This window comes from Muntiacus reevesi, chromosome 8 (genome assembly GCF_963930625.1).
Source record: "Muntiacus reevesi chromosome 8, mMunRee1.1, whole genome shotgun sequence".
NCBI classification, from domain to species: Eukaryota; Metazoa; Chordata; class Mammalia; order Artiodactyla; family Cervidae; genus Muntiacus; species Muntiacus reevesi.
This window is the reverse complement of record NC_089256.1, coordinates 76,808,928-76,833,771: the sequence shown is the minus strand read 5'-3', so window position 1 is coordinate 76,833,771 and position 24,844 is coordinate 76,808,928. Positions and strand designations below refer to the sequence as shown.

The 24,844-nt window shown below is 37.3% G+C and overlaps 1 protein-coding gene across 1 annotated transcript in view; it reads right to left on the bottom strand.

The window, feature by feature from the left end:
• Positions 1–2,113: 2,113 nt before the first annotated feature.
• ZBBX (zinc finger B-box domain containing) overlaps positions 2,114–24,844 on the bottom strand; it is a 112,446-nt gene continuing 89,715 nt past the window's right edge. The window contains exons 16-20 of the mRNA XM_065943030.1: positions 21,162–21,315; positions 20,299–20,415; positions 13,778–14,035; positions 4,010–4,148; positions 2,114–2,240 (exon numbers count right to left, since the gene is read on the bottom strand). Of these exons, the coding sequence (XP_065799102.1) occupies positions 2,114–2,240; positions 4,010–4,148; positions 13,778–14,035; positions 20,299–20,415; positions 21,162–21,315 (795 nt within the window). The remainder of the gene's footprint in view (positions 2,241–4,009; positions 4,149–13,777; positions 14,036–20,298; positions 20,416–21,161; positions 21,316–24,844) is intronic.

The window sequence follows — 24,844 nt, the reverse complement described above, 5'->3', positions numbered from 1 at the left end:
TTACTTCAAAATTCTTAATTATAAAAAGTAATAGAATATTATAAAGTCTCCTTCTGAGCTAGTTAATGAAAGATTCAAGCCATGACTGAATACACAGAATACACAGAAGTGGGCCTACTTTCCTAATGAGAATAGGATAACATCTCCTACCATTTCATCTGAGGAAAAAAATAAAATAAGAGTTTTATAAATTGCACCCAGAGAAACAATTTTCTTTTTCATCCAAAGGGAAAGGAAGATGTCTTAGAGCAAAGGAAGAGAAGAAAAGCTGAGAAACTTTAAACCGGACACGCTGAAAAGAAAAATAGCAGCTCTTCCTATCTGAACAAATGAAGAGGAAATCCCCATTTTAACTACAGATACTAAAATTCAGCCTCAGGGTAAGACACCACAAGGGCTTTTGACACAAATGATAAAGATTCAAGGGTGACTCACTGTTGTCTCTCTTGGGGATTGTGGTGGAAGAAGTGCTCAGAGAACAATAACAATACTGAGGACTCACATTCTTCAAGTTATTTCTTTTGAAAAATTATATTCTGATAGTATGATTGGCTTTCCTGATTACTTTGTATTCACTTATGTAAAAAAACTTTTTATAAATGGCATTTGTATGCTAAAAGACATAGAAATGCTGATAGATCTCTTTATCATCCTTTTCTACCCTATAAGTAGATGATGTGTGTGAATGCCAGTACAATTTATTGATGCCATGAAAAAAGTATCAAAGATAGATTTACACTAAGCAACCATCAAGTCTATATGGGGTCTACCCAGAATCTCAGAATTTAGAATCTTAGAATACTATCCAGATTAAAAAGAGTTTGAATCCTGAGATATGACTATGCTGTGGTGATGGCATAAAGGTTATGTCAACCTGTAGGGATGTTTCTTTGGTAAGTCAACAAATGCCTTAAGGAGAAACTGTCTGAAGACATTGCAAAGTAATATCCATAAAACTATCCTCCTTTCATCTTCTGTCCCTTTTGAAACTCTTGGTATTATAAAATTATGTGAAATCTTGAATACAAACCAACCCCAGGGACCACTACCACTCAGGACTAGCAAACACTTTGAAATGTAGTTTTTGGTGTTTTTTTTTTTTTTTTTTAGTCTATCACAACAATCCTCCATACTGACTGTGTTTGTACTAGTCAGGGAAACACAGTTTGTACTTCTCCAGAGGAACAGAACCAGTTGTGATGGCTAGCAAATTCAAAATCTACAGGGCAGACAGCTAGGCTTGGGATCAGGGAAGGGTTGATGTTTTAGCTTCACCTGAAGGCAGTCTGAAGACAAAATTCTCTCTTCCTTAGAGGACCTCAGTCTACTATGGACAGTAATCTGCTTTACTCAAAGTCTGTTGATTTAAATGTTAATCTCACCTGAAAAATACCTTTATAGAAAGATCTAAAATAAAGTGTGACCAATATCTGAGTACTTGAGCCTGGCCAAGTTGCTACATAAAATGAACCATCACACTGGCCCTCCCAAAATAAGATAATTAGGGGATCTTTCCAGTGTTTACCATAACAGAGAATGGCAAGTATCATGTTCATTTTATTTCAGGTCCTCTTTTTCTTTTCTAGCAGCAACTTTTGATGCTACCAAAACACCTGTAAATGTCAAAAACCCTAACAAGAAAAAAAAAGAAACGAAACAAAGTAAAAAATGGATTCCAGTCTCAGTGATACTGCCAAGTATAACTAGGTCATTAAATGTACATTGGTGATATAATTATTTAAAATATAATTTAACAATTAAATATATAGCTTTAAAGATAAGCATGTACTAACATATAATATTGTACATCAACTATACTTCAATAAAAATAAATTAATTTTAAAAAGATAATCATGTACTACCTTCTGATAAGTTCTTAGAGACACGGTTACAACTTATTTTTAAAATTACATTGAATGTTTCTAATATAATGTGCAATTTGGAAGAAAAAGCCCTTAAACTTATAATATCACTAATTTTTATTAGTCTGTAAACCTTGAAATATTAGAGACAATAATCAAAACTCTCTATCACCTGGACAGGTAATCACTTGATAACTTTTTTCAGGTTTGCTTTACTCTGGATACAAAATGGAAAAAGTAATGAATGATCACTAGGTACTCTTTGACCATGGGAGTGTAACGACATGTTGCTTGTCAAGAAAATCTTCTTCCTCTTTGTCCATACTGCTTTCAGAAACTGTCAGCAAAGACTGGATTCCAGTATCCTTTTCCGAAGAGCTGAAAATGCATTAAAAGGTCAATACACAATATACAGAACCAGGTTTAACTCTTCATTTATCTTCTGATCAATACTATACACACTGAAGTTATTGGAGGCTGGGAGACATGAGCGGGGCTATTTCCATGGGCTGAGACCATAATTCTCAATGTGCCCAATAAACCAAGCCTCCGTGATTCTCATCATTCTCCCTCTCAAGAGATAAAGCCACAGTGGAACCAAGGAGAGAAGATTTTATGGTCTCTGGTTGCATCTTTCATTGACGATACTTTAGAAGGTACTTCAGAAACTTACAGAGCCTCCAGGTTCTTGTTAAGAACATTCATCAATACGTTGGTTGTTTAACAGAATCCCAATACATAGGCTGCCAGATAAATCACTTCTTCTGTGTACAGTAAATGAGGACCATGTGGATAGCCAGTCTAGATATGCCAAAGCCAAAATTAATGACAGCAATTATGTAGTTCTTTTATTTTCTTGCATCTTACGGTGAAAAGGAACTCATGGAAACTCTAGTGTGCTGCTGTCTGAGGCTTGGAGTCAGAAGTAGTATGGAGGCACAGAGAGGAGTCCGCATACTTCAGATATTTTGGTCCAAGTTATTAAAAATTTCAACCCATGTACACTACTAAATAATATAAAATATTTCACCCTGTGATGGATAGAACTGTTCTTTGGATTTTATGCCCCAAACAGGCTAAACCAGCATTTCGTAAACTCTTGTCTGTGGTCCAGCTCAGATCTTAAATGTGATTAAAAACAAAAACAAAAGAACTTTTCACTGGCCTAAACAGAGAAAAGAAGGACAACGTAATAACTTTTTCATGAAATTTTTAATTTTAAAGAACTGTGCTTTATTCTATTAATATAATTCCCTTGTATTTAGTCCTAAATATCCTTCGTTTTATGAAGTTGGTTTAGTTACTTTGGTTTATCTTTAGGGGAAAAACTAGCAACTTTATACTGATCCCTTTTAAAAAAAAAAATTTAAGTGGTGTTAGAAATGTAAAAATCCTTGGACCACAGATAAATGATTTTCTCCTTCAGAAAGACAGAATATGAACTCTTGATTCCTTTTTACTACAATATTAGACTTCAACAAATCAAAGGAATTTACTATTCAAGGGGATTTTATTTTACTTTTTTCTCAGTCTGTTTAGAAGAATCACATTTCCTTTTTCAGGGAATTCTAGTATGACCATAACCCCTTGACATGATAGACTACTTTTCTGAAGATTTATTAGTTTTACCAATGTTCCTTATAAACTGATCACCATCTCTAAATGCTCTTATCCTGTGTAAGGGAAGAATGAAGTCATATAGATTAAAATGATATCATTAACAATCTAGACTTGATTTCAAGAAGGAGACTTCTCAATATTCTATTCTAAAAACTTTATTCACATTGACTAAGAGTCTATGAATGCAAAGTATTGAAATTCAGTAAGTTAATGAAGACAAGTAAGGCAACTGTTTTTCAATATAAGAAGAAATGCTTAAGGATTATTAAATTCCAAATGTCTTTTCATTTCCCTGACACACATCGTGCAGCAGAGAAATATCTCTTCACTTTAAAGCAACAACTTCATAAGCCTTTCACTAAATCCTGATAAAAGGTTAGCAAAGCACCTAAACATTTTATAAAGAATAGCCATATAAATACACACATGAGGACAATCTTTATTTATGTAGTAAAGGTAACTAGTTGGGGGTTGTCAAAAAATTTACGATGCACTCTTTGTACATATAAGCAGCATATTTAACCTACCTCTGTTCCTCCAATCCACAGAGACCCCTCGCACCTGAGGCCTTAAAGAAATCTAGGGTGGTCTGACTTGTATTCAGCAAATGGTTGTTCAAGGCTGGTAACTCTTCTGAGGTTAGGCTGTAAAGTTTTTCTGAAGGATCTGAAATATTTTATTTCATGCATTGTCAACACATAAATTCAAGAAACAAATACAGAGCATATGGTGCCGAAAGTTTACTCAGTAAACTTTAAGCAGTAAAAGGATAGGGGCTTCACAGGTAGCTCAGTGGTAAAGAATCTGCCTGCAATGCAGGAGATGCAAGAGACTGGGGTTCAATCCCTGAAGTAGGAAATGACAACACACTCCAGTATTCTTGCCTGGAAAATTCCATGGACAGAGGAGCCTGGTGGGCTACAGTACATGTGGTCCCAAAGAGTTGGACACGACTTAGCAACTAAACAGCAGTCTGACTTATTTTGCCTAGCCACATTGATTTTTAACATACACTAAACTTAAGTGCCAAATGCTCTGAAATTTTACAAAGTTCCAAGGAAATACAAGCAATCTTTTTTAAACTTACGACATTGTGCAACTCCTCAACTTGCCTGAATGTTAAACACTTTATTATATCTTTTTGTCTTCTAAGAAATAAAAGGTTTGCCCCCACACAATCTGAGGCAAAGGTTAGTTTTGGAAAAGCTACTCTTTCTTTTAGACTGGCTTGCTTTATTTGGGTAGATAATAACCATGTGTATGTGAAAGGGGAAAAGCCTTAAATCATCTTTTTCCTGAAGTTGGCCTGTGATTCAGCCTGCTGCTGCTGTTGCTGCTAAGTCACTTAGTCATGTCCGACTCTGTGAGACCCCATAGACGGCAGCCCACCAGGCTCCCCCATCCCTGGGATTCTCCAGGCAAGAACACAGGAGTGGGTTGCCATTTCCTTCTCCAGTGCATGAAAATGAAAAGTGAAAGTGAAGTCGCTCAGTCGTGTCCGACTCTTCGCGCAACCCCATGGACTGCAGCCTACCAGGCTCCTCCATCCATGGAATTTTCTAGGCGAGAGTACTAGAGTGGGTTGCCATTGCCTTCTCCCAATTCAGTCTGAGTAAGGACAAATAGTGCAAGTTCAATAAGCAAAAGTGTAAGCAATACCTTCTTACATGAACTACCAAAATATCAAGTATAGAAGTAAATATGATTACTATATAATTAGACATAATGTTGTCAGAGCCATCTAACTTCCACATGAGGTTATGCTATGGTGACTTTTAAAACTATTAAAATTACTGGCTGTTATTCCTGGGCTTACCCAGGTAGTGCAAGTGGTAAAGAAACTGCCTGCCAATGCAGGAGATGTAAGAGAGGGGAGTTCGATCCCAGGGTGGGGAAGATCTCCTAGAGGAGGGCATGGCAACCCACTTCAGTATTCTTGCCTGGAGAAACCTTTGGACAGAGGAGTCTGGCGGGCTACCGTCCACAGGGTCTCAAAGAGTCGGACACGATTGAAGCGACTTAGCAAGCATTCCTCCCTTCACTTTAATAAAAGTGACAGGATCAGAAGGACGAAACAGCAGACTGCATGTATTAAACCCCTGACTGAAGATAGTTGGGGGTGGGTAGTATTAACTTGAAGTTTGTGAGCAAGCAGAGATTCCCCTACAAAAATGAACTTAGAATATCCCTCCTGCAAGATAACTAAGATCATGGCACCTGGTCCCATCACTTCATGGCACATAGATAGGGAAACAGTGGGAACAGTGACAGACTTTATTTTCTTGGGCTCCAAAATCACTGCAGATGGTGGCTACAGCCATGAAATAAAAAGACGCTTACTCCTTGGAAGAAAAGTTATGACCAACCTAGACAGCATATTAAAAAGCAGAGACCTTACTTTGCCAACAAGGGCCCATCTAGTCAAAGCTATGGTTTTTCCAGTAGTCATGTATGGATGCGAGAGTTGGACTATAAAGAAAGCTGAGCACGGAAGAATTGTTGCTTTTGAACTGTGTTGTTGGAGAAGACTTTTGAGAGTTCCTTGGACTGCAAGGAGATCCAACCAGTCAATCCTAAAGGAAATCAGTCCTGAATATTCACTGGAAGGACTGATGTTGAAGCTGAAACTCCAATACTTTGGCCACCTGATGCGAAGAGTTGACTCATTTGAAAAGACTCTGATGCTGGAAAAGATTGAAGGCAGGAGGAGAAGGGGACCACATAGGATGAGATGATTGGATGGCATCACCAACTCAATGGACATGAGTTTGAGTAAACCCTGGGAGTTGGCGATGAACAGAGAGGCCTGGCATGCTGCAGTCCGTGGAGTCGCAAAGAGTCGGACACGACTGAGCGACTGAACTGAAGATAGACATCAATACATTTACAACTGTTAAGTGTCCTTAGAAGTCCAGAGCATCCACAATGACAATATGTGGAGAAATCCGGCAGGCTGAGGGTTAAAGCTTCTGCTCCCATTACCCCAAAGCTAGCAAGACAGCTTTCATTGGTCTCATTTATGTTTGGGAATTCTCTATAAAATTACTTCTGAGAAAAACAAAAGATTCCTTAGTGAAAATTTTTGTCCCATCCCCACTTATTGGAGATTAGGAAATTGAGGGCCCACTAGGGACTGATAACTTGTTCACACAACTACAAGTTGTGTGAGAAGAACTGGAACTCAACCTAAGCTCTTTCAGCTCACCACAATCATAAATCACTATGTTCCAGAATCTAATTATTTAGCACTGGGCTATTATCTTCTCCACAAGGAGGTGTTCCCCCCCTCCCACAAAGCGAAAGAAAACAGGTATACAAAGTCCCTTTACATATCCCATGAAAGAGATGTTACCCATGGGAAAGTAGTCAGCTCAGGATTTGGAATTGGTAGAACCACAGTGCCAACCCAATGGTGATGCTTAGATCTAAGGAATCCCACCAGGAGAGGTTAGCCTTTCAAGTCCTAACTGAATGAATACTGAGTTAATTCAAATTGTACAAACAGAATGGGACTATTTTTGCATAATCATTCAGTCTCAAAATTTTATTTCAGAATTAATAGGAGTAGTTATTTAATTTCAGTTAACAGGAGCAGAGGTGACATCACTTGACTTTCAAGGCAGAAAAACATAAAACTTTAACAAAAACCCTACTGCAGGTTAGTGTTAAAACCTAAAAGGTCAACCATACAAAAACCCAAGTGTTCTGATTTTTCTCATATGGGACCAGGGAAGATTGCATTGATATTTCCATTGGAGATTTTACTTTATAACTGTCAAATCAGCTGATTGTTGAGAGGGGATTGAAGTTAAATCTTTCCTATCCCTGGAATAAATGGGATATGTGTATGCTCTTTGATCACTGAAGCATCTCTTAAATGCAATAATAAAGAATGGCAAAGAGGGAAAATCGACTATTTACAAAGTTCCACAGTATATTTCTAAAACTCAAGTCACTTAAAACACATACATAAAACTTTATTTTGCAGGGAAATAAATACACATGAATAAAGAAATGAAGTAAAGAGGAAAGGAAGGACCAAATGACAGGTTAACCCCTTTCAAGTAACAGAAAGAAAGCAAACAGGCAACTTCCCAGTAAATAATTCACCACCAACAACAAAAACAAACACCACTTCTAAAGGACTAGATACTCATACAAAAGACATCCCGATATTTGGGAGATATGACCATCAGGACCCTGCCCCTGTAACCTGCGAGCCCACCCAGCCCAACCCACCAGCCTGTTTCCCCTCCTCCGCTGTCTTGCCTCATTTATCCTTCAACCCTTCTTTCCTTTGCCTTCACTCTGCCCAACACCTTCTCCCTCTCAAGTGATCACATCGTGATCTGAAGCAAGGATCTCAAATTATTTAAGTGGCACACGTTTCTGGTGATCAGACAAAGGAACATGGGGCAGAGCTGCCTGGGTTTGTGCGTGGGTGCCCCTGGGCACCCAGGGGAGGGAGGCACCCAGGGGAGGCAGTCACTGCACCATCCAGAGTCTCAGTTACTGCAGCCACACGGGGAGACCAAAGTAGCACCACTTCCTCACCCATCTACCAACAGGATAGCGATGACGATCAAACGGAGCAACAGCTCATATAGGGACAAACAGTGATTATTACGACTTATTGAATAGCTTCATATTTCTACATCAGAATGTTTTTAATATGTTGACTTTCACTTTTATGTGTCACTCAATTTTTTTTCATGAAATTCCAAGATACTTTAAAGCAAAAAAAAAAGCCATTCTAATTCAATTTCACCTGACTGTCTTTACAAGGGTTATCTAGTTAATTAGATAACTATAATCCTGATTAGCCATTTTACAGTTTAATATCTTACTTGATGGTCAGCCTTCTAATTACTCAGGAAACCACTGCCTCACTATTTGACTTCATACTGTAGATAGTATGGCTACATCTGCTAGTATCAGGTAGATTTTTATTCTTTCTTATTTAAGAAAAAGTTCTCTGTCTTTAATTACTCAGCTGAGTACCTGTGGACTCACATAAGCATAGGATTACCAAAGGAATTTAAGGACCACAAAAACTCAAACAACGAGTCAGAATGAGTTTAAAACAAATGAGACTTTTCTTTTTGGCCGCATGGTGTGGCATGTGGGATTTCAGTTCCCTGAGCAAGGACTGAAGCTGTGCCCCCTGCACTGGGAACGCAGTCTTAGCCACTGAACCACCAGAGAAAGCCCCCCAAAATAATTTTTAACCACTGAAGAGGTGACTGCTTTACTGTATTTGATTACTGATATTTTCTCATAATGCAAATCTTCTGATATTTCCAAATTATTCAGGCTATAACAATATCCAAAAACTGAAAAAAATGTCTTGGTAATGGCTCAGTGGTAAATAATCTACCTGCAATGCAGAAGACACAGGAGACAAGGGTTTGATACCTGGGTCTGGAAGGTCCCCCAGAAGAGGAAATAGCAACCACTCCAGGGCTCTTGCCTGGAGAATACCATGGACAGAGGAGCCTGGTGGACTACAGTCCAAAGGGTCACAAAGGCTCAGACATGACTGAGAGACCAAAGCATAAGCAGAATAGTGTTATTCACAAAGGTACTTGTGAAGGAATAATTATACAGCATGAACTAGAGCTAACTATAATTCTCAAAGTGGCCCAGAAGAAAACATGGTTCTAGAATAGAAACAGATTTTATGTTTTTGACTAAAAGTTGGACTTGCCAAGAGCACCTTAGCTTACTGTATGTCAAAAGCACTGTCCACTGGTTTCTTATATAATTTAACAGTGTTTTCAGGACAGACTATGTGCTAAGCACTTCAATGTTAAAGTGCATGTGTGTGTGTATGTGCAAAATTTTTATAAATATAGTATTTAATATATACTCAAATTCAATCACTGAACAATTTATGATAGGGTCTATTATCATACTCATCTTTCATACATGGAAACTGATACAGAGAGAGATTAAGAAAGTATAATAATTTGTCCGTTGTCACAAAGCTGGGAATTCATAGCTCCACATTGCAGAGCCAAACCCCTGGCCCAGAGCCTGGCTCTCAACCACCCTGCTTTGCTGGCTCCTTGTTTCCTGATTCAGCCTGCACACACACACACACACACACACACACACACACACACACACACATCCTCAGCTCCACTGGCCCCATCTCCTTCTGATATGACTCTATTGTCAGCTTCAGTGATTGGAGTCAAAGGAGAAACACTATTCAATGTAATTATTTCCTGTCTTCTCTTCTCCAGACTCTTTGGCAGGGCTCTTTTCCTAGAACTTAGAGGAAGTGGAGGTATCCTAGAGCTGACATAAAATCAGTCATAAGGTATGTTGCTTACAAAAAAGGCAGCTTTCATGGAAATGCACACCCATTTATATTTGTACCAGTACAGTTGTGTAGCTGTATCTGTGTGAGACCAGCCTTCATTGAGAGTTGTTTGAGAACTCACCACGAGTGAGTGTGGATGGAATTTCTCTACCCGCTGATGCTGAACAGAATATAAAAGTCTGTGCAGAATCAACGAATTTTCCAGAATAAAGCCTGATTGCACTGCCGCAGCTGTCGCCTCCTTGACTGTTGGGACGATTTGGCTGATGTGCAGTCCTCTTCTTTCCTCAGCTCCAGGTGAATTTCTCCAAAGCTGTGCATTCATCCAAGGCCAATCTTCCCAACAGAAAGACAGCCAATCCCCGGTGGACTGGGTGTAAGTGATTACATTCTGCTCCTGACCCATCAAAAAGCTCTGGTAGTTCACAGGCTATGTAGTGTGTACTTGTTTTTCATGTATGAAAAGTTATGTATTCTGGTGAAAATACTGGTGTGGGTGTATGAGGAAATGAGTGATAGGGAAAAGGTGAAGGACATAAGGACTAACCTGATAAACAAAATAAAAAAGCTGAGAGGTTAGAGACAAACAACCCAAAACTACTGTTTGTAAAGTATTTCATTTATAAATAATGAAATTGATCAATTTACCAAATAAGACAACCTTCATTTTCTGATTAAAAATTGCATTACTATCCTTTTGATCTAGTTCAGATCTGATATGCTTCATTTTAGAACTAATTTTTTAAAGGTATTTTTATGTGACCCATTCTTTTAAAGTCTTTATTAAATTTGTTACAATATCATTTCTGGTTTTGTTTTGTTTTTTGGCCACTAGGCATGTGGGATCTTAGCTCCCCAACCAGGATTGAGCCCTCTACCCTCTGCATTGGAAGGCAAAGTCCTAACCACTGAACCTCCAGGGAAGTCCCTAAAAATGACTTTTGACATGAGAATTACCTCCAAGCATATTTATATTTGATTTTTAGTAATGCGAGGTAAGGCAAGTGCATGATAGGTAAAGATGAATCACAATTTCTTCTTCCCCAATCCCTAATGAAATGAATAGGAAAGGGAGAAAAATAAAAAGTAAAATAAAATCATAAGTGGAACCAAAGGAAGAGGTACAAATTCACATAACAAACCTTGACAAGTCAGGGACAACAAGGGAATAAACAGAAGATTCATTAGGTCCAGCTGGGGGCCCACTGCTGTCCACACCCCTTCTCCTGCCCACTCAGTACGCACACAAACTAGTAATAGGAAAAGGACAGTCATCTAAGGTGCTCACAAGTCTTCCCAGTACCATAAGAAATTGGGGGGAAAAAGTGGGTAAGGGGAAAGCAAGGAGAAAATGTTGAAAATATTTTTAAGCCTTGAACATCCACCATAATATCTTAGCAGAGGCAAGACAATCGCATATCCGCAGGTGGCCCAACAGAGACAAAACACATTTGAAGTCAGGTCCAATGAAGTTTGGCATTCAATAAAATCCAGAGAAAGACAAGAGAGCCCAGATCCTCCAGTAAAGGAAGCTGAATTCCTCAGTCCTTCATCTACTCTCCCCTGTGCCTTTGAGCCAGCGGGATACAGAAAAGAGGCAATGGCCAACTCACAAACAGCAGCTCCATAGAGAAGACGGACACGTCCAGCCCAAGTAGAGAGGAGAGAGTAGATTTTAGGGAGAGTGCAGTCTCACTATATCAGAAAAGACAGACGACACGAGCAAAGCCACTCACAACACATGTGAACAAGTAAGACACAAGGAAATGACAGCAAACAAAGTGGACTCCAAGAATTCACACAAAAAATGATTAAGTGAAAGAGCAGTCTGGTAGATAACAGATCAAGACCCTAAGAAAATTCTCTCATAAATCCTTTGGTTACAGAATAAATAATATGAATGACATTTTTAAAAAGAATAAAACTAATTTAAAAGATCAAACAGCAACATGTCAGACATCAGAAAGGAAGAGCAAACTTGTTCCTGGATTGGACCTTGTACCAGAAAAAAACATGCTATAATGAACATCACTGATACAATCTAAAAAAATTAGATATGTACTGAAGGTTTGAGAATTACAATGTATTGATGTTTAATTTCTTGATTTTTATCACTATACTATGGTTACACAAGAAAAAGCTGTTGCTTGTAGGAAATACACTAAAATATATTTTTGGAAAAGGGTCATGATTCTTGTAACATTCTCTCAAATGGTTCAGAAAGAGCTGTATTTGTGTGTGTGTGTGCATATGTGTGTGTGTGTGTGTGTGTGTGCATATGTGCATAGGTAAAAGACAAACAGGTCATGAAATGGGTGAAGTGTATATGGAAGTTCCTTGTACTATTCTTACATTCTTGCAATTCTCTAAGTTTAAATTACATCCAAGTAAAAATTACCAAAAAAAAAAAAAAAAGAATACCTGTAAAGAGCTAATTTATTGGGTCAGTCCATAAAGAATGGACTATAACTAGCTGAAAGTTGAAATGCTGATATAAGAGACAAACTTGAGATAATCACAGTAGATAAAAAACAAAATAAAAACAGCTTAAAACAGTTGAAGAAACATAAACATTGTAAAGAGATCCAACATAAACAAAACAGGTTTCTCGGCAGCAAAAACCCGAATGGAAGAGAAAAGCAATTCAAGTATACGACAGATGAAAATTTCTCTGAAAACAAAGAGGAACTTCTGTGCTTTAAGAAATGCTGAATTACTGATATTGAAATATAATCCTGGTCTAATAACTGAATTTCAAATATTAAGAAAAAAAATTCTTCAAACATCCAATCAAGAAAGAAGCATGTCACATGCAAAAGAGAGTGAAGTAAAAAATGAGAAACTTCAAACTACGTCACAGCAGGATTCAGATCCAGGAAAGGATGAATCAGTGCATACAAGGTTTAAGAGAAAAATGACCCAAGGAGATTTTGTTGTTGTTTAATCACTAAGTCATGTTCAACTCTTTCGCGACCCCATGGACTTGTAGCCTGCCAGGCTCCTCTATCCCTGGGATTTCCCAGGCTAGAAACTGGAGTGGGTTGTCATTTCCTTCTCCAAGGGATCTTCCTGACCCAAGGATCAAACCCATGTCTCTTGACTGGTAGGTAGATTCTTTACCACTGAGCCACCTGGGAAGACCAGATGCAAGGAGAATACCCACAGTCAATTTGCCATTCAAATACAAAGGTAGCAGGCATTCTCCAACATGACAGGATTCAGGTAATAGAGCTATCACAAGCTCTACCAGTGGGAAAGAATTTGACAATTAAATTCAACCAAACAAAAGTTAAATGGAGAAACTATGCCAAAGTACTAACTAGCACATTATCCAGGGACAGAAGACAGTGGAGAAATGCCTACTAAGTGCAGAGGAAAAAAATTGCTAAATTAATCTGACTTGCCAATGGACTCTAAAGATAAAACAGACATTTTCAAGAATGCCACAATCAAAACTTCTAGAAATGAATGAAAATAAAAGGCTCAAAATTGGGAAGTCTTAGTAAAAATGCAGAATTTTCCATCCCACCCCAGACATACACCTGCATTATAACAACACCCCTGGGGGATTTATGTACACATTGAAAAGTGAGAAATACTGCTTCAAAAGATCAGATGGAATAGCTCTTGTCTCTAAGAATATTGGGCAGTGGCTCTTATAAGAGATTAGTCACTCAGTGAGCTTGTAGGAAGGAGAAAAAAAAATTTTTTTTTCTGTCCACATGAAGGACCTTAGCCACCACTTAACTGTGAATTATATGAGCTAAGGGGATAATCCCCGATTTGGCTGGGCACACACAAGTTCTATAACATTTTCAGGGTGACATCAGAGGATAGTCAAAAAAATAGACACAAAGGTTGATGGTTTAAAGAGGAAAAGGGAAAAGTTTGTTTGCTTGGAGCATGATATGGAGAATCAGGCAGAAGGCAGAGTTAATACTGTTTATGGTGAAAAAAATAGCATTACCTGCAAGATTTCTCAGCTCATTTAATTCTTTTTCCAAACTGTCTAAGGTCTGCTGATCATCAGTGTCACCTAAGAAAGGCTCATCATGGTCAGTATCATCAATATATTCAATTTCTGAAATTTCAGAAGCAGTTTTAGAGAGTGACTGAGCAACTGCACTTCTTGACCGGGGATGAGAAGAAGAAAAGCAACTGGAACTTCTTTTCACAGAGTTGGAAAGTGGTAAATTTGCTGTTGACGGTCTCTGTGATATCTGGCCTAAAATAAAAAATAAATTAATCAACCATTTTAAAAATTCTGAATGAATGCTTTAAAAGATACAGAATACTAGCCTCCTGAACTCAGTTAAATTCATGCAACAGAATTTATGAGAAAATGAACTTTAGATTATCATGTATTTTGCTTTACCTCCTTTTGTGAATCCTAAATTACCTTCTTTGTGTTATAAAGAACACTTTGGGTTATTCTTCCCTAATTTTGTCTGCTTTCGAGAAGTAGAGAAAGGCAAGCTAATTTCAATATTAACTAAAACAAAAGTCTGTAAGTGCAGTCAATTCCAGAACAATTCAACATACCAATCTTATCATCTACTCCATGGCCAACCATTGTACTATGTTTCTTAAATTCTAGGACAATACTGCATTATGCTTTGTAAGAGAAAAAAACCCACAGGATAAACATGGTACCACTTCCTAATGATCCAATTTTATTTGATGGTGTGTACATTCATCTATTAAAACAGATATGGAGACAAAATAGACCAGTATGCAAAATATTTTGGAAAAACAAAGGATTTAAAGAAAACTGAGTGTACAATTCTAATTTTCCTAAATATTAGTTCAGACTCAGCTGCTTTATAGGGCACTTCAGTGGAAAAATTACAGAAGCAGAGATCTGACTCAGATTAGTACTTTGTTCCACGAGGGCAGTCACCATTTTGTCTTGATTTATTTCAAAGGTTGACTTAGTTGGTTTCTTCAATATGTGTGGTTCTTTCATAGTAGGAAAAAAAAAATCCCTTCAAAATTTATACTAACAAAACATAACTATATATATCATTTGGTATTGCTCACAAGATTCTTTAATAAAGGCCAAGGGAATATTCAAGGCACAAATTTAGATATTCATAGCACAGGTATAGTGTTAATATAGTGAATCATTATTTTGATTTAGATAAATACATGTATATTAAATATAAATAATTTATAAGATAATCTTCCATTCCCTTAATACAAATTGCCTTTGTGTAAAATGTTGGATTCTTTAAAGAGGTGCTATGGCCATTATCATTAAAATTATGATTTGACTGAATATATGTCATACATCATGCCCACCCTATTGACTCAAAGAAAAATGTAAAATTCAGAAGAGTGGCTACAGGCAATTGTTTTGTAATAAACAGTCAATTATTATTGAGTTTTGTCTTTTTTTTTAAGATCTACTTTGAAGGTAGCTAGTACCCTAAGAAGAATCAACATTCAGAAAACTAAGATCACGGTATCTGGTACCATCACTTCATGGGAAATAGATGGGGAGACAGTGGAAACAGTGTCAGAATTTATTTTCTGGGCCTCCAAAATCACTGCAGATGGTGACTGCTGCTGCTGCTGCTGAGTCATTTCAGTCGTGTCCGACTCTGTGCAACCCCATAGACGGCAGCCCACCAGGCTCCCCTGTCTCCCTGTCACTGGGATTCTCCAGGCAAGAACACTGGAGTGGGCTGCCATTACCTTCTCCAATGCATGAAAGTGAAAAGTGAAAGTGAAGTCGCTCAGTCATGTCCGACTCTTAGCTACCCCATGGCTGCAGCCTATCAGGCTCCTCTGTCCATGGGATTTTCCAGGCAAGAGTATTGGAGTGGGGTGCCATTGCCTTCTCCGATGGTGACTGCAGCCATGAAATTAAAAGATGCTTACCCCTTGGAAGGAAAGTTATGACCAACCTAGACAGCATATTAAAAAGCAGAGACAATACTTTGCCAACAAAGGTCCGTCTGGTCAAGGCTATGGTTTTTCCAGTGGTCATGTAGGGATGTGAGAGTTGGACTGTGAGGAAAGCTGAGCGCCGAAAAATTGATGCTTTTGAACTGTGGTGTTGGAGAAGACTCTTGAGAGTCCCTTGGACTGCAAGGAGAGCCAACCAGTCCATCCTAAAGGAGATCAGTCCTGGGTGTTCATTGGAAGGACTGATGTTGAAGCTGAAACTCCAATACTTTGGCCACCTCATGTGAAGAGCTGACTCATTGGAAAAGACCCTGATGCTGGGAGGGATTGGGGGCAGGAGGAGAAGGGGATGACAGAGGATGAGATGGCTGGATGGCATCACCGACTCGATGGGCATGAGTTTGAGTAAACTCCAGGAGTTGGTGATGGACAGGGAGGCCTCGCGTGCTGCGATTCATGGGATCGCAAAGAGTCAGACATGACTGAGGGACTGAACCGAACTGAACTGAAGAAGAATCTTAATACAGTATGTAATTATTTAAGCAATTAAAACTGACTAAAGTAAGTCCCAAAGGGTACCAATTTTAATAAACATCTCAGAAATCAATTTTGAAAACAATTTTTGTTGGAATGAAATTGTAAATAAAGAGTCTGACCTTTTTGTATCTATTTGCACTCAGAGATAATTCTAAAGAAAAACAACTGACAATAATGTGCCTATGTTTTTTAAAAAAGTAAGTATCCCTAAGATTTATTTTAATGACTAGAAGTTGGAAATATTTTACCTGTAAAGAATCAATATTTTATTTTAAGACATCAAGAATAACAAATCTGCCACTTTCATAAGTGAACCAGCAGTAGAAACAGTAATGGTAGAAGTACAGGTCAGAGAGTATATAATTCAGCTATAAACAATAATACAACAATTAAGCTATAAAAATAGAAACTTCTAGATCTATGGAGAAAACCACACCTTCTATCTTACTGTGCTACCTCTCAATCACAATTTAAAGGAATTTAGAACTCGTTAAAATAAAACACATGAAAGATGTTATTTAAAAAAACTGGACTTCTGCCAACACAGAGAAACATGAGATGAGAAAATTTTAACATAATGTATATGCCCTTCAGAAAATTCAGATTACGAACATTTGCTGAACTCTTATCACAACATCTGACTGCCACAGTATTAGAGGTTAATTGATCCCAATTGAGAAAAAAAAGTACACAGGTGTAGGTCAGACATGCTTACCATACAGCAAAGAAAGAGACTATTTTTCTTACTGGAAGTATACTCAAAGTGCAATTTAATGTACATAAACCATAGAAAGACAGAGCGGTTTCAGTTTTGTCCTTGGTTTTATTTATTTTGTTCATTTAGATAAATATGTCATTCCCTTTAATGTTTCCTGTATAAGATTATTGTTATTGTTAGGATTAAGATTGGAGACACGATTGAGACAGGCACAAATGAAAAATGCCATGACTAAAGGGATCATCCTGTATTTTAGTTTGTAGATTATAAACATAATCTTTTGGAAGTAACCTTTTGAGAATAACTTACGCCATCACTGGCAATGTAAATAATATTTCCATAAATGTTTCAGGAGCACTTAGAAAATACATTTTCTAATGTATGAATTCTCAGTAATTTACACAGTGGAGCAAGAATATTAAAAGACAAATATGTTTTGTGACCTTTATCCAGGGGAAAATATATTGAGTCCTTTGGTCAGAATGTTATTTATTATTGAAACACTATGCAAAAAGCAGGTTACTCTGCTTATATTTCATCCAATTCTAATGTTTTATTTAGAAAAGTAATAATTACCACTGTATTAAAGGCTATTCAGTGAGTGATTAATATTTTTTATATCTTTATTGGTATTCTTCTACCCATTAATATAACCCACACCACTATTTTACATTATCATCCCAATATTTTGCTGGTCTTATTAGTAGTCATAGCATATTATTCTTGAACTAACACCAAGGACAATTTCTTTTATTATATTTATAGTGTAACTGTGATCAGGGTTAATCTATAATTTCCTCAGATTACAGAGAGAGGAAGCTGGGGTGGAGGAACAGTAGGTTTTGGCAGTGGGTGGGCAGAATCAATGAACTTGCTGCAAAACACACATGTATTTCACAGCTACCAGGTTTTTACATTCACAAATTTAAAAGTCTTACAGAAAGAGTAATTCCTTTATATATTGGCACCAACTCAGAATATAAGATTTCTGTAACTTGTGGCATAGTCAGGAAATTTTCATTTTTATTTCAGATCATTACCTCTGTAGCTATCTCCTTCTATCTCTAACTGGAAAGTCTTATCAATTCTTTAAGATTTGGCTGAAATCTCACCTACCCTCTAAAATCTTGCATACAGATAGGTTTCAATGGCAAAGCAATTATTTTACCACTCCCATTCCTAAAAAAATGCACACGCACCTACCCCTATTATAGCTGATCATATGTACTATTATTAGCTACCTATCAGTCTCCAGAAGCATGTTATTCATGCTTTTTATAGACCTTTTATTACATATGGTATAATTTCTGTATTTACAAGACTATGGTTTTTCCAGTAGTCATGTTTAGCTGTGAGAGTTGGACCAAAAAGAAGGCTGAGTGTCAAAGAATTGATGCTTTAGAATTCTGGTGCTGGAGAAGACTCAAGAGTCCCCTAGACTGCAAGGAGATCCAACCGGTCAGTCCTAAAGGAAATCAGTCCTGAATATTCATTGGGAGGACTGATGCTGAAGCTGAAGGTCCAATGCTATGGACACCCAATGTGAACAGCAGACTCATTAGAAAAGACTCTGATGCTGGGAAGGATTGAAGGCAAGAAGAGAAGGGGGCAACAGAGGATAAGATGGTTGGATAGCATCACTGACTCAATGGACATGAGTTTGAGCAAACTCTGGGAGATAGTGAAGGACAGGGAAGCCTGGCATGCTTCAGATCGTGAGGTGGCAAAGAGTCAGACATGACATAGTGACTGAACAACAACAACATATCTATACAGCAGTTTTCTCAAAGTATGATTTTTGGACTATATACGTCGGCATGAAGTGGAATCGTTGATAAAATAAATGTAAATCCCTGAACCTTATCTCAGCTTAATGAACCAAAATTTCTAACGGTGAGATCTAGGAATGCCACAACAGTTTCCCAGGTGATTACACTCACACTGACACTTGCAAGCCTCTGAACTGGACTCTAAGCTCTCAGGCTTCTGGGAAGATGGCTTATTTTATATCACCATGCCTCAAGTAGGTGCTCCTTCAAATGTTTTTTATAGCAAATTATTGATTTCAACAGACTGCAGCAAATGGATACTTCAAGGATTTGGCTACTTACTTATAAGATTTGTCCTAGTAACAAATTCTCATGGCATACGTGAGAGTTTGTCTTTATCAATCTATGGTTCCTTTGACTAGCTCAGAAGGAAGCAGCCAGAATTTTCAAAGCTGCCCCAGCCTTTGATATGAGATATCTAATTATAGAGCCAAAAGACATTTATCATACATGAATGGATTTTCCACTAAAAAAAAAAAAGCCTATTAAAATCTGACAGTTTCTCAACATAAATGCATATGGAAAGAATCTAAGCTGGCCAAGTTGTTTTAATCATAGGATTTAAGGCAATAGAGAAATATAAATCTTACATATATGGACAAATCATATGTAATTAAATTTCTGGCTTGAAGTTGGCCTTCAGATGAAGTTAAACAGTCCCCCCTGTCAAATGTTTCTCCTGAATCATGAGCTCCCAAGATCAAAGAACATGACTCAGGCAACTCTTTACCCCAGGACCCAGCACAATGTCGTCATACTCACCATGTGTGTTGAATTGTCTTAATTCATCAGTCATCAACTGCAACTTCATATGAAATTGAGCACAAAGCAAATCTACTTTATCAGGTACTTTCAGATAACAATAATAACCAGTAACACTACTGATTTTAATGACGTCAAAACTCTCTGCATGCACTTACTAGAAAAATACTGCAATGAGCATTCAATATGTCAAAAGAGTTATGGTATAGAAAAACCTCAAAATTATTTTGGCTAGAAAATAGAATTAATAAACTGAAATCAAGATTCCAGGGCCAACACATTACACATTAGATTTAAACCAGCAGTGTCTTAACCACAGCTGCAAACAGCAATCTCATGGCTTTGTGTGATCATAATATGAATCAAGTAGAGGAAGATACAAAATCTAGTATAAATATACTGTTTCTTGAAAGTGTAATGAAACTCAGTGTGTATTTTATAAGGGTTATTCAAAATATATATGCTTTATCCTGAGCTACATTTTAAAAATATCATTCTCTAGTACACTGTGGCAGAAAATAGCTAAGACTGTAAAATGTATGTTTTTGAGAGGAGTAATGACTATTCTTGGTTTTTTGGCTTTGGAAGAAAAGTCCAGAACAGTTTAAATGAATAAGTTTCAGTTAAATAACTGACAAAATGAATTTTCAGGTGCCTAGTAAAGTACTAAGAGATAAACTAATAAACACACTGAGCTACAATATGGAACGGCAGCCTTACAGTCAATCTTACCAGTCTTTAGCTGTGTTCTCCTTGCTGATAGTTTCTGGGAAAACTTCAGAACACCCAAGGCAACTGTGTTATCTGCACATGCACTTACACTGTGGTCTGGGATCCATTCTCTGTCTCCTAAAACGGTAAAACAGTAAAATTACATAAAGCAGAAAAAGAGGAGACATCCATGTTGTTGATTCATTATATGTATTGTCTTACTGGATAATATTTAGCTAAAGAGAAAACATTTATGACAGTGAGGTGTATATTATGAAAGATAAAAATCTCATAATTACACAATAAAAGGAATGAGTTATAAACTACAAGGAGGTTACACACACGAAAGACACATACAAGTGTGAACAGAAATAAATATTTTTAAAAATATACAGGCAATATGACATAAAGTATAATAGTATACATGTGAAAAAATACATTTGAATACGTAGGAAATCTCAGACTACAGGTGATACCAAGACCTGAGTTTAAAAGGAAATGACGGCTATGTCTGTGAATTTCCACTATCCTAAGATTTTAAGATTTGCTTTTAAGATGGCATCTAAGAATTGTAACACTAAACAGTTAATCAAGCGATTTGAAGATGTACTATTAGTTGATTAAGGGTTACACTTCTAATATCTAAAAATAATCTCTCTCAATCTCATTATAGTCCTATTTTCTGACAGTTGCCTTAAATATAAATGTTAATATTTGGTAACTCTCATAGGGTCAATAATTCCAGCTAGAAAAGAAGAAAACAATTTCATTTGGTAAACAGAATTACTCAGAATTGCCTAAGATGTTGACAAACTGTTTTTTAAAACATGTCAGAAAGTTGTAAGCTTGGTCCACAGGCCATCTGATTTTATGTCTGAATTTACCTGCAATTGTAATCCCAGTATTGGAGGAGCTGCATTCTAAGCTATGAGAAGGAAGTAAGTTGAATCTTTCATTTTTATCAAAAACAAAGAATCTTTCAAGTCCTTGATATTGTTCAGTTATGGGCTTACTCCTGAGGGCTACTTCTTGTAACAACTAGGAAACAAAATATTCAACAAAATTAAGTTTATTTTATCTTATCCACACAAAGTAGCAATTCATTCACTGAGCACCTACTATGTTTTTAGCATTGATTCTGCCCACATCAAGTTTAGGTTCTAGTTATGGCGACATAAATTGTTACACAACATTTATACAGAGTAAGTTTGGAAAAATGCATAAACCACAATTATGGTAATGATCTGAAAGTTGCCATTAAATCTAAGGAGGATTGAAGTTCATTTAAGCAAAACTCAAGTTTTCTCTTTTCTTTCCTTATTTTCTCCCCTCAGTGTCTCTGCACATAAATTACTCTGGAAAGCAGAGTATTTCTCATATGCTATGCTTTTCACTAGTATCTTTGATTATATGTAAAATAAATTCAAAGAGGAAAGCAAAATACCAGATGAAAACAAATCTGATCTTATCTTGGTCACAGAGAAAATCCAAGTTAACAAAACATTCACTATAAGAAAATATACAAGGGGTGACTGAGCCAAGAGTGAGCTAAGTAATATGTGAAGTTTATACAGCTAAAAACTAGCAGACCTAGATTCTGTATACAGATCTCGCTGATTTGAAGCCTAGGCTTCCCCTACCATGGTGTGAACTCTTATTTTGATATGCCTTCATCCTAGGGAAGGATATAAACGAGATTTATGAAGTACATGAGTCTGGCAGAAAACATCAGAGATCTGCCAGTGAGAGGCTGAGCTGCTGAGCTGTCCTCGGTTACCAAGCTGTGTCCTACGCTTTGCGATCCCACAGACTGTAGCCCGCCAGGCCCCTCTGTCCATGGGATTTTCCCAGCAACAATACTGGAGTGGGTTGCCATGGCCTCCTCCAGAGGATCTTCCGGACCCAGTAACTGAACCGTTGTTCCTGCATCTCCTGTACTGCAGGCGGACTCCACCACTGAGCAACTGGGGAAGCCCAGGGAGAGCTCTAGATGGGCTTAAAATACCATTCGAGTGGCCATCAGTATTTAACAGTTCCCTAATGAATCTAAATAATGCCCGTTTCAAGGTGCTAATCACACAATTAAAATTATTATAACTCCATTCAAATGGACAAGTCATATAAATGATAAACCATTACAAATTGAAGCTAGGGACCAATAAAGCACTTCCTTCAAAGGCAAGTCCAAGTCAAGTCCCTACTCATGACATTTTCACCGGCTCTTCCAGACACTGATCACCAATCCACAGAAGCCCTTCTGGTGGAGCTCATATCTAGATCAGACATTTGAAAATATGGAAATTTTTTTAAAGTTTAGGTAAACAGAGAACAATGAGAGTGAATTTGTTTGCCCAATCTCATGTAGTTAACAACTGATAGTTCCACATTTAAAACCAAGAGGTCCTGTCTAGTTCATATTCTTCCTTGCACGTGCCTCCACCTCACTTCTGCTGCTCTACAACTAACTACAATTCCATACCTTTATGATGAACTCAACGTCTGGAGAGTGAAGTGCAAAATGTACTGTGTCAAACTCTGTTTGAAGGAATGCCACTGCTAAAATTTGCCCCTACTGCTCACTAATTAATTTTCTACGGGATCACAGCAGATTTCTAAACAGTTTCTGCTCAGGGAATTGTTTCTACTAGGGCAGGAGGAAAGTAAAAAAGTTCTTGTGTAGTCATTTGGGATGAAAGGAAAGTAGATTCTACAACTAAGTGTAAAGCACTGTGCTCTATGATGCAATCATTTACCACTTTCTTTTTACAATAGTAGTATAAGGGATCAAAATGATTAGTAGTTTTTTTAACATTTTGATTTTAATAATGAAATGTTTTATATAGATGTGTACAACACACAATGTAACTTTATCATACAACAGTAGTAATTTAAAAGACTTGCTTCAGGTATCTATTCTACAATATATATGTTAGACTTTATATGTAACATTAAATTGCTGTTGTTATTCAGTACTAAGTAGTGTCTGACTCTTTGTGACCCCATGGACTGCAGCATGCCAGGCTTCCCTGTCCTTCACCATCTCCTGGCATCTGCTCAAATTCATGTCCATTGAGTCAGGGATGTTATCTAAACATCTTATCCTCTGCCACCTCCCTCCTCCTTTTGCCTTCAATGAATTAATTGTATTATTGTGTTGAAGTTGACATACACTATTACAATATAAGTTTTTTACTATAATTACATCTGAGTGTATCCAGAATTCCTCTGGATAACACAGCACATGGTGTGTGTGCCACTTAGCCCTAAGCACGATGCCCTTTGGAAACTGGAAAATCAGAGTTCTTGTTTGTTCTATTTGCTGAAATTCATTCCATGATCAATTGTTTTCTTAGTTGGAAAGGGGAGAAGTTCAGCTGAAGTGGAGGTTGATTTGGGGGCATCTAGAAGGAAATGGCAATCCACTCCAGTATTCTTGCCTGGAGAATCCCACGGACGCAGGAGCCTGGTGGGCTACAGTCCACAGTATCACAAAGAGTCGGACACAACTGAGCGACTTCACTTTCACTATTATTGGCTAAATTGTGGGAATGTCTTTCTACGAGGGGCTGGGGCTTACTTTTGTCAGATATATCAAGGGGATCAGCAGACACAGGTCAACATTAATGTTGCAGATTCCAACATTTCTTATTTGGAACTTGCAGATTCCAAGCAAGAAATGTATAGTCAAATTCTAAACGAACCTAGATGAAAGCCCAAGATTTCCATTTTTCAGATGAGATATTTATTGACTTAGGCCTGATCCCCTGCAGAAAGTAGTTTCCTTTCATCCTGCACCTGTGTGTATGTCTCCTTGTGAATTCCTTCAGAGACACAGCAGACTTTTAGTGATCTAAGGTTTCTGCAGAGGTCTCAGTTCTAATTTCTTACTTTGAAAAGGAACAAGGCCTATCACTAAGAAGGTATAGAAATTCAATCCCCTGAGCAGAAGTAGCAGCAGCTCAATACTCATTCTGTAACTCTTTGGTCCTATCTTCAGTTTAGGTACTATGGCGATTCATTGCAAATGACTTTAGAATCTTGTTAAAATATTTGATTTGCCCAATTTCCAAAGAATTTAACATTTAATTTGTCCAATTTCTAAATAACTTATTAATAATTGTAATCACTTAAGATTTTAGTACACAGAACAGAGATTCAAATATAGTTTTTAAATTTGGCAGTAATGCAAATAATGAGCTACTTTATCTTTTTCCTCTAAGAAGAAACAAAACTATACCCTATTTCTTTATTAGCTATATTCCTGAAGAATTACCTTTTAAATGTTATGTTTACATTAAGCCACAAAACTGGTTTTATCTACAAAGCTGCAATTTTTTTTCATTTTAATCAGTAACTATAGAGTAGAAAGCTAGAAAGGATTTGTTATACTAAATTATTCATAATAATGAATTTCATTTAGGAAAGTAACAGCACTCTTACTATGGTGCATGAGGTGGGCCTTAAATTATTTGTCATAGAAAGTCATTTGTTATAATGGCATTTACCATATTAGAACTTCTTCTGTAAATCATTTACATTCTTTCCCATACGAGTTACTCTTCGACTA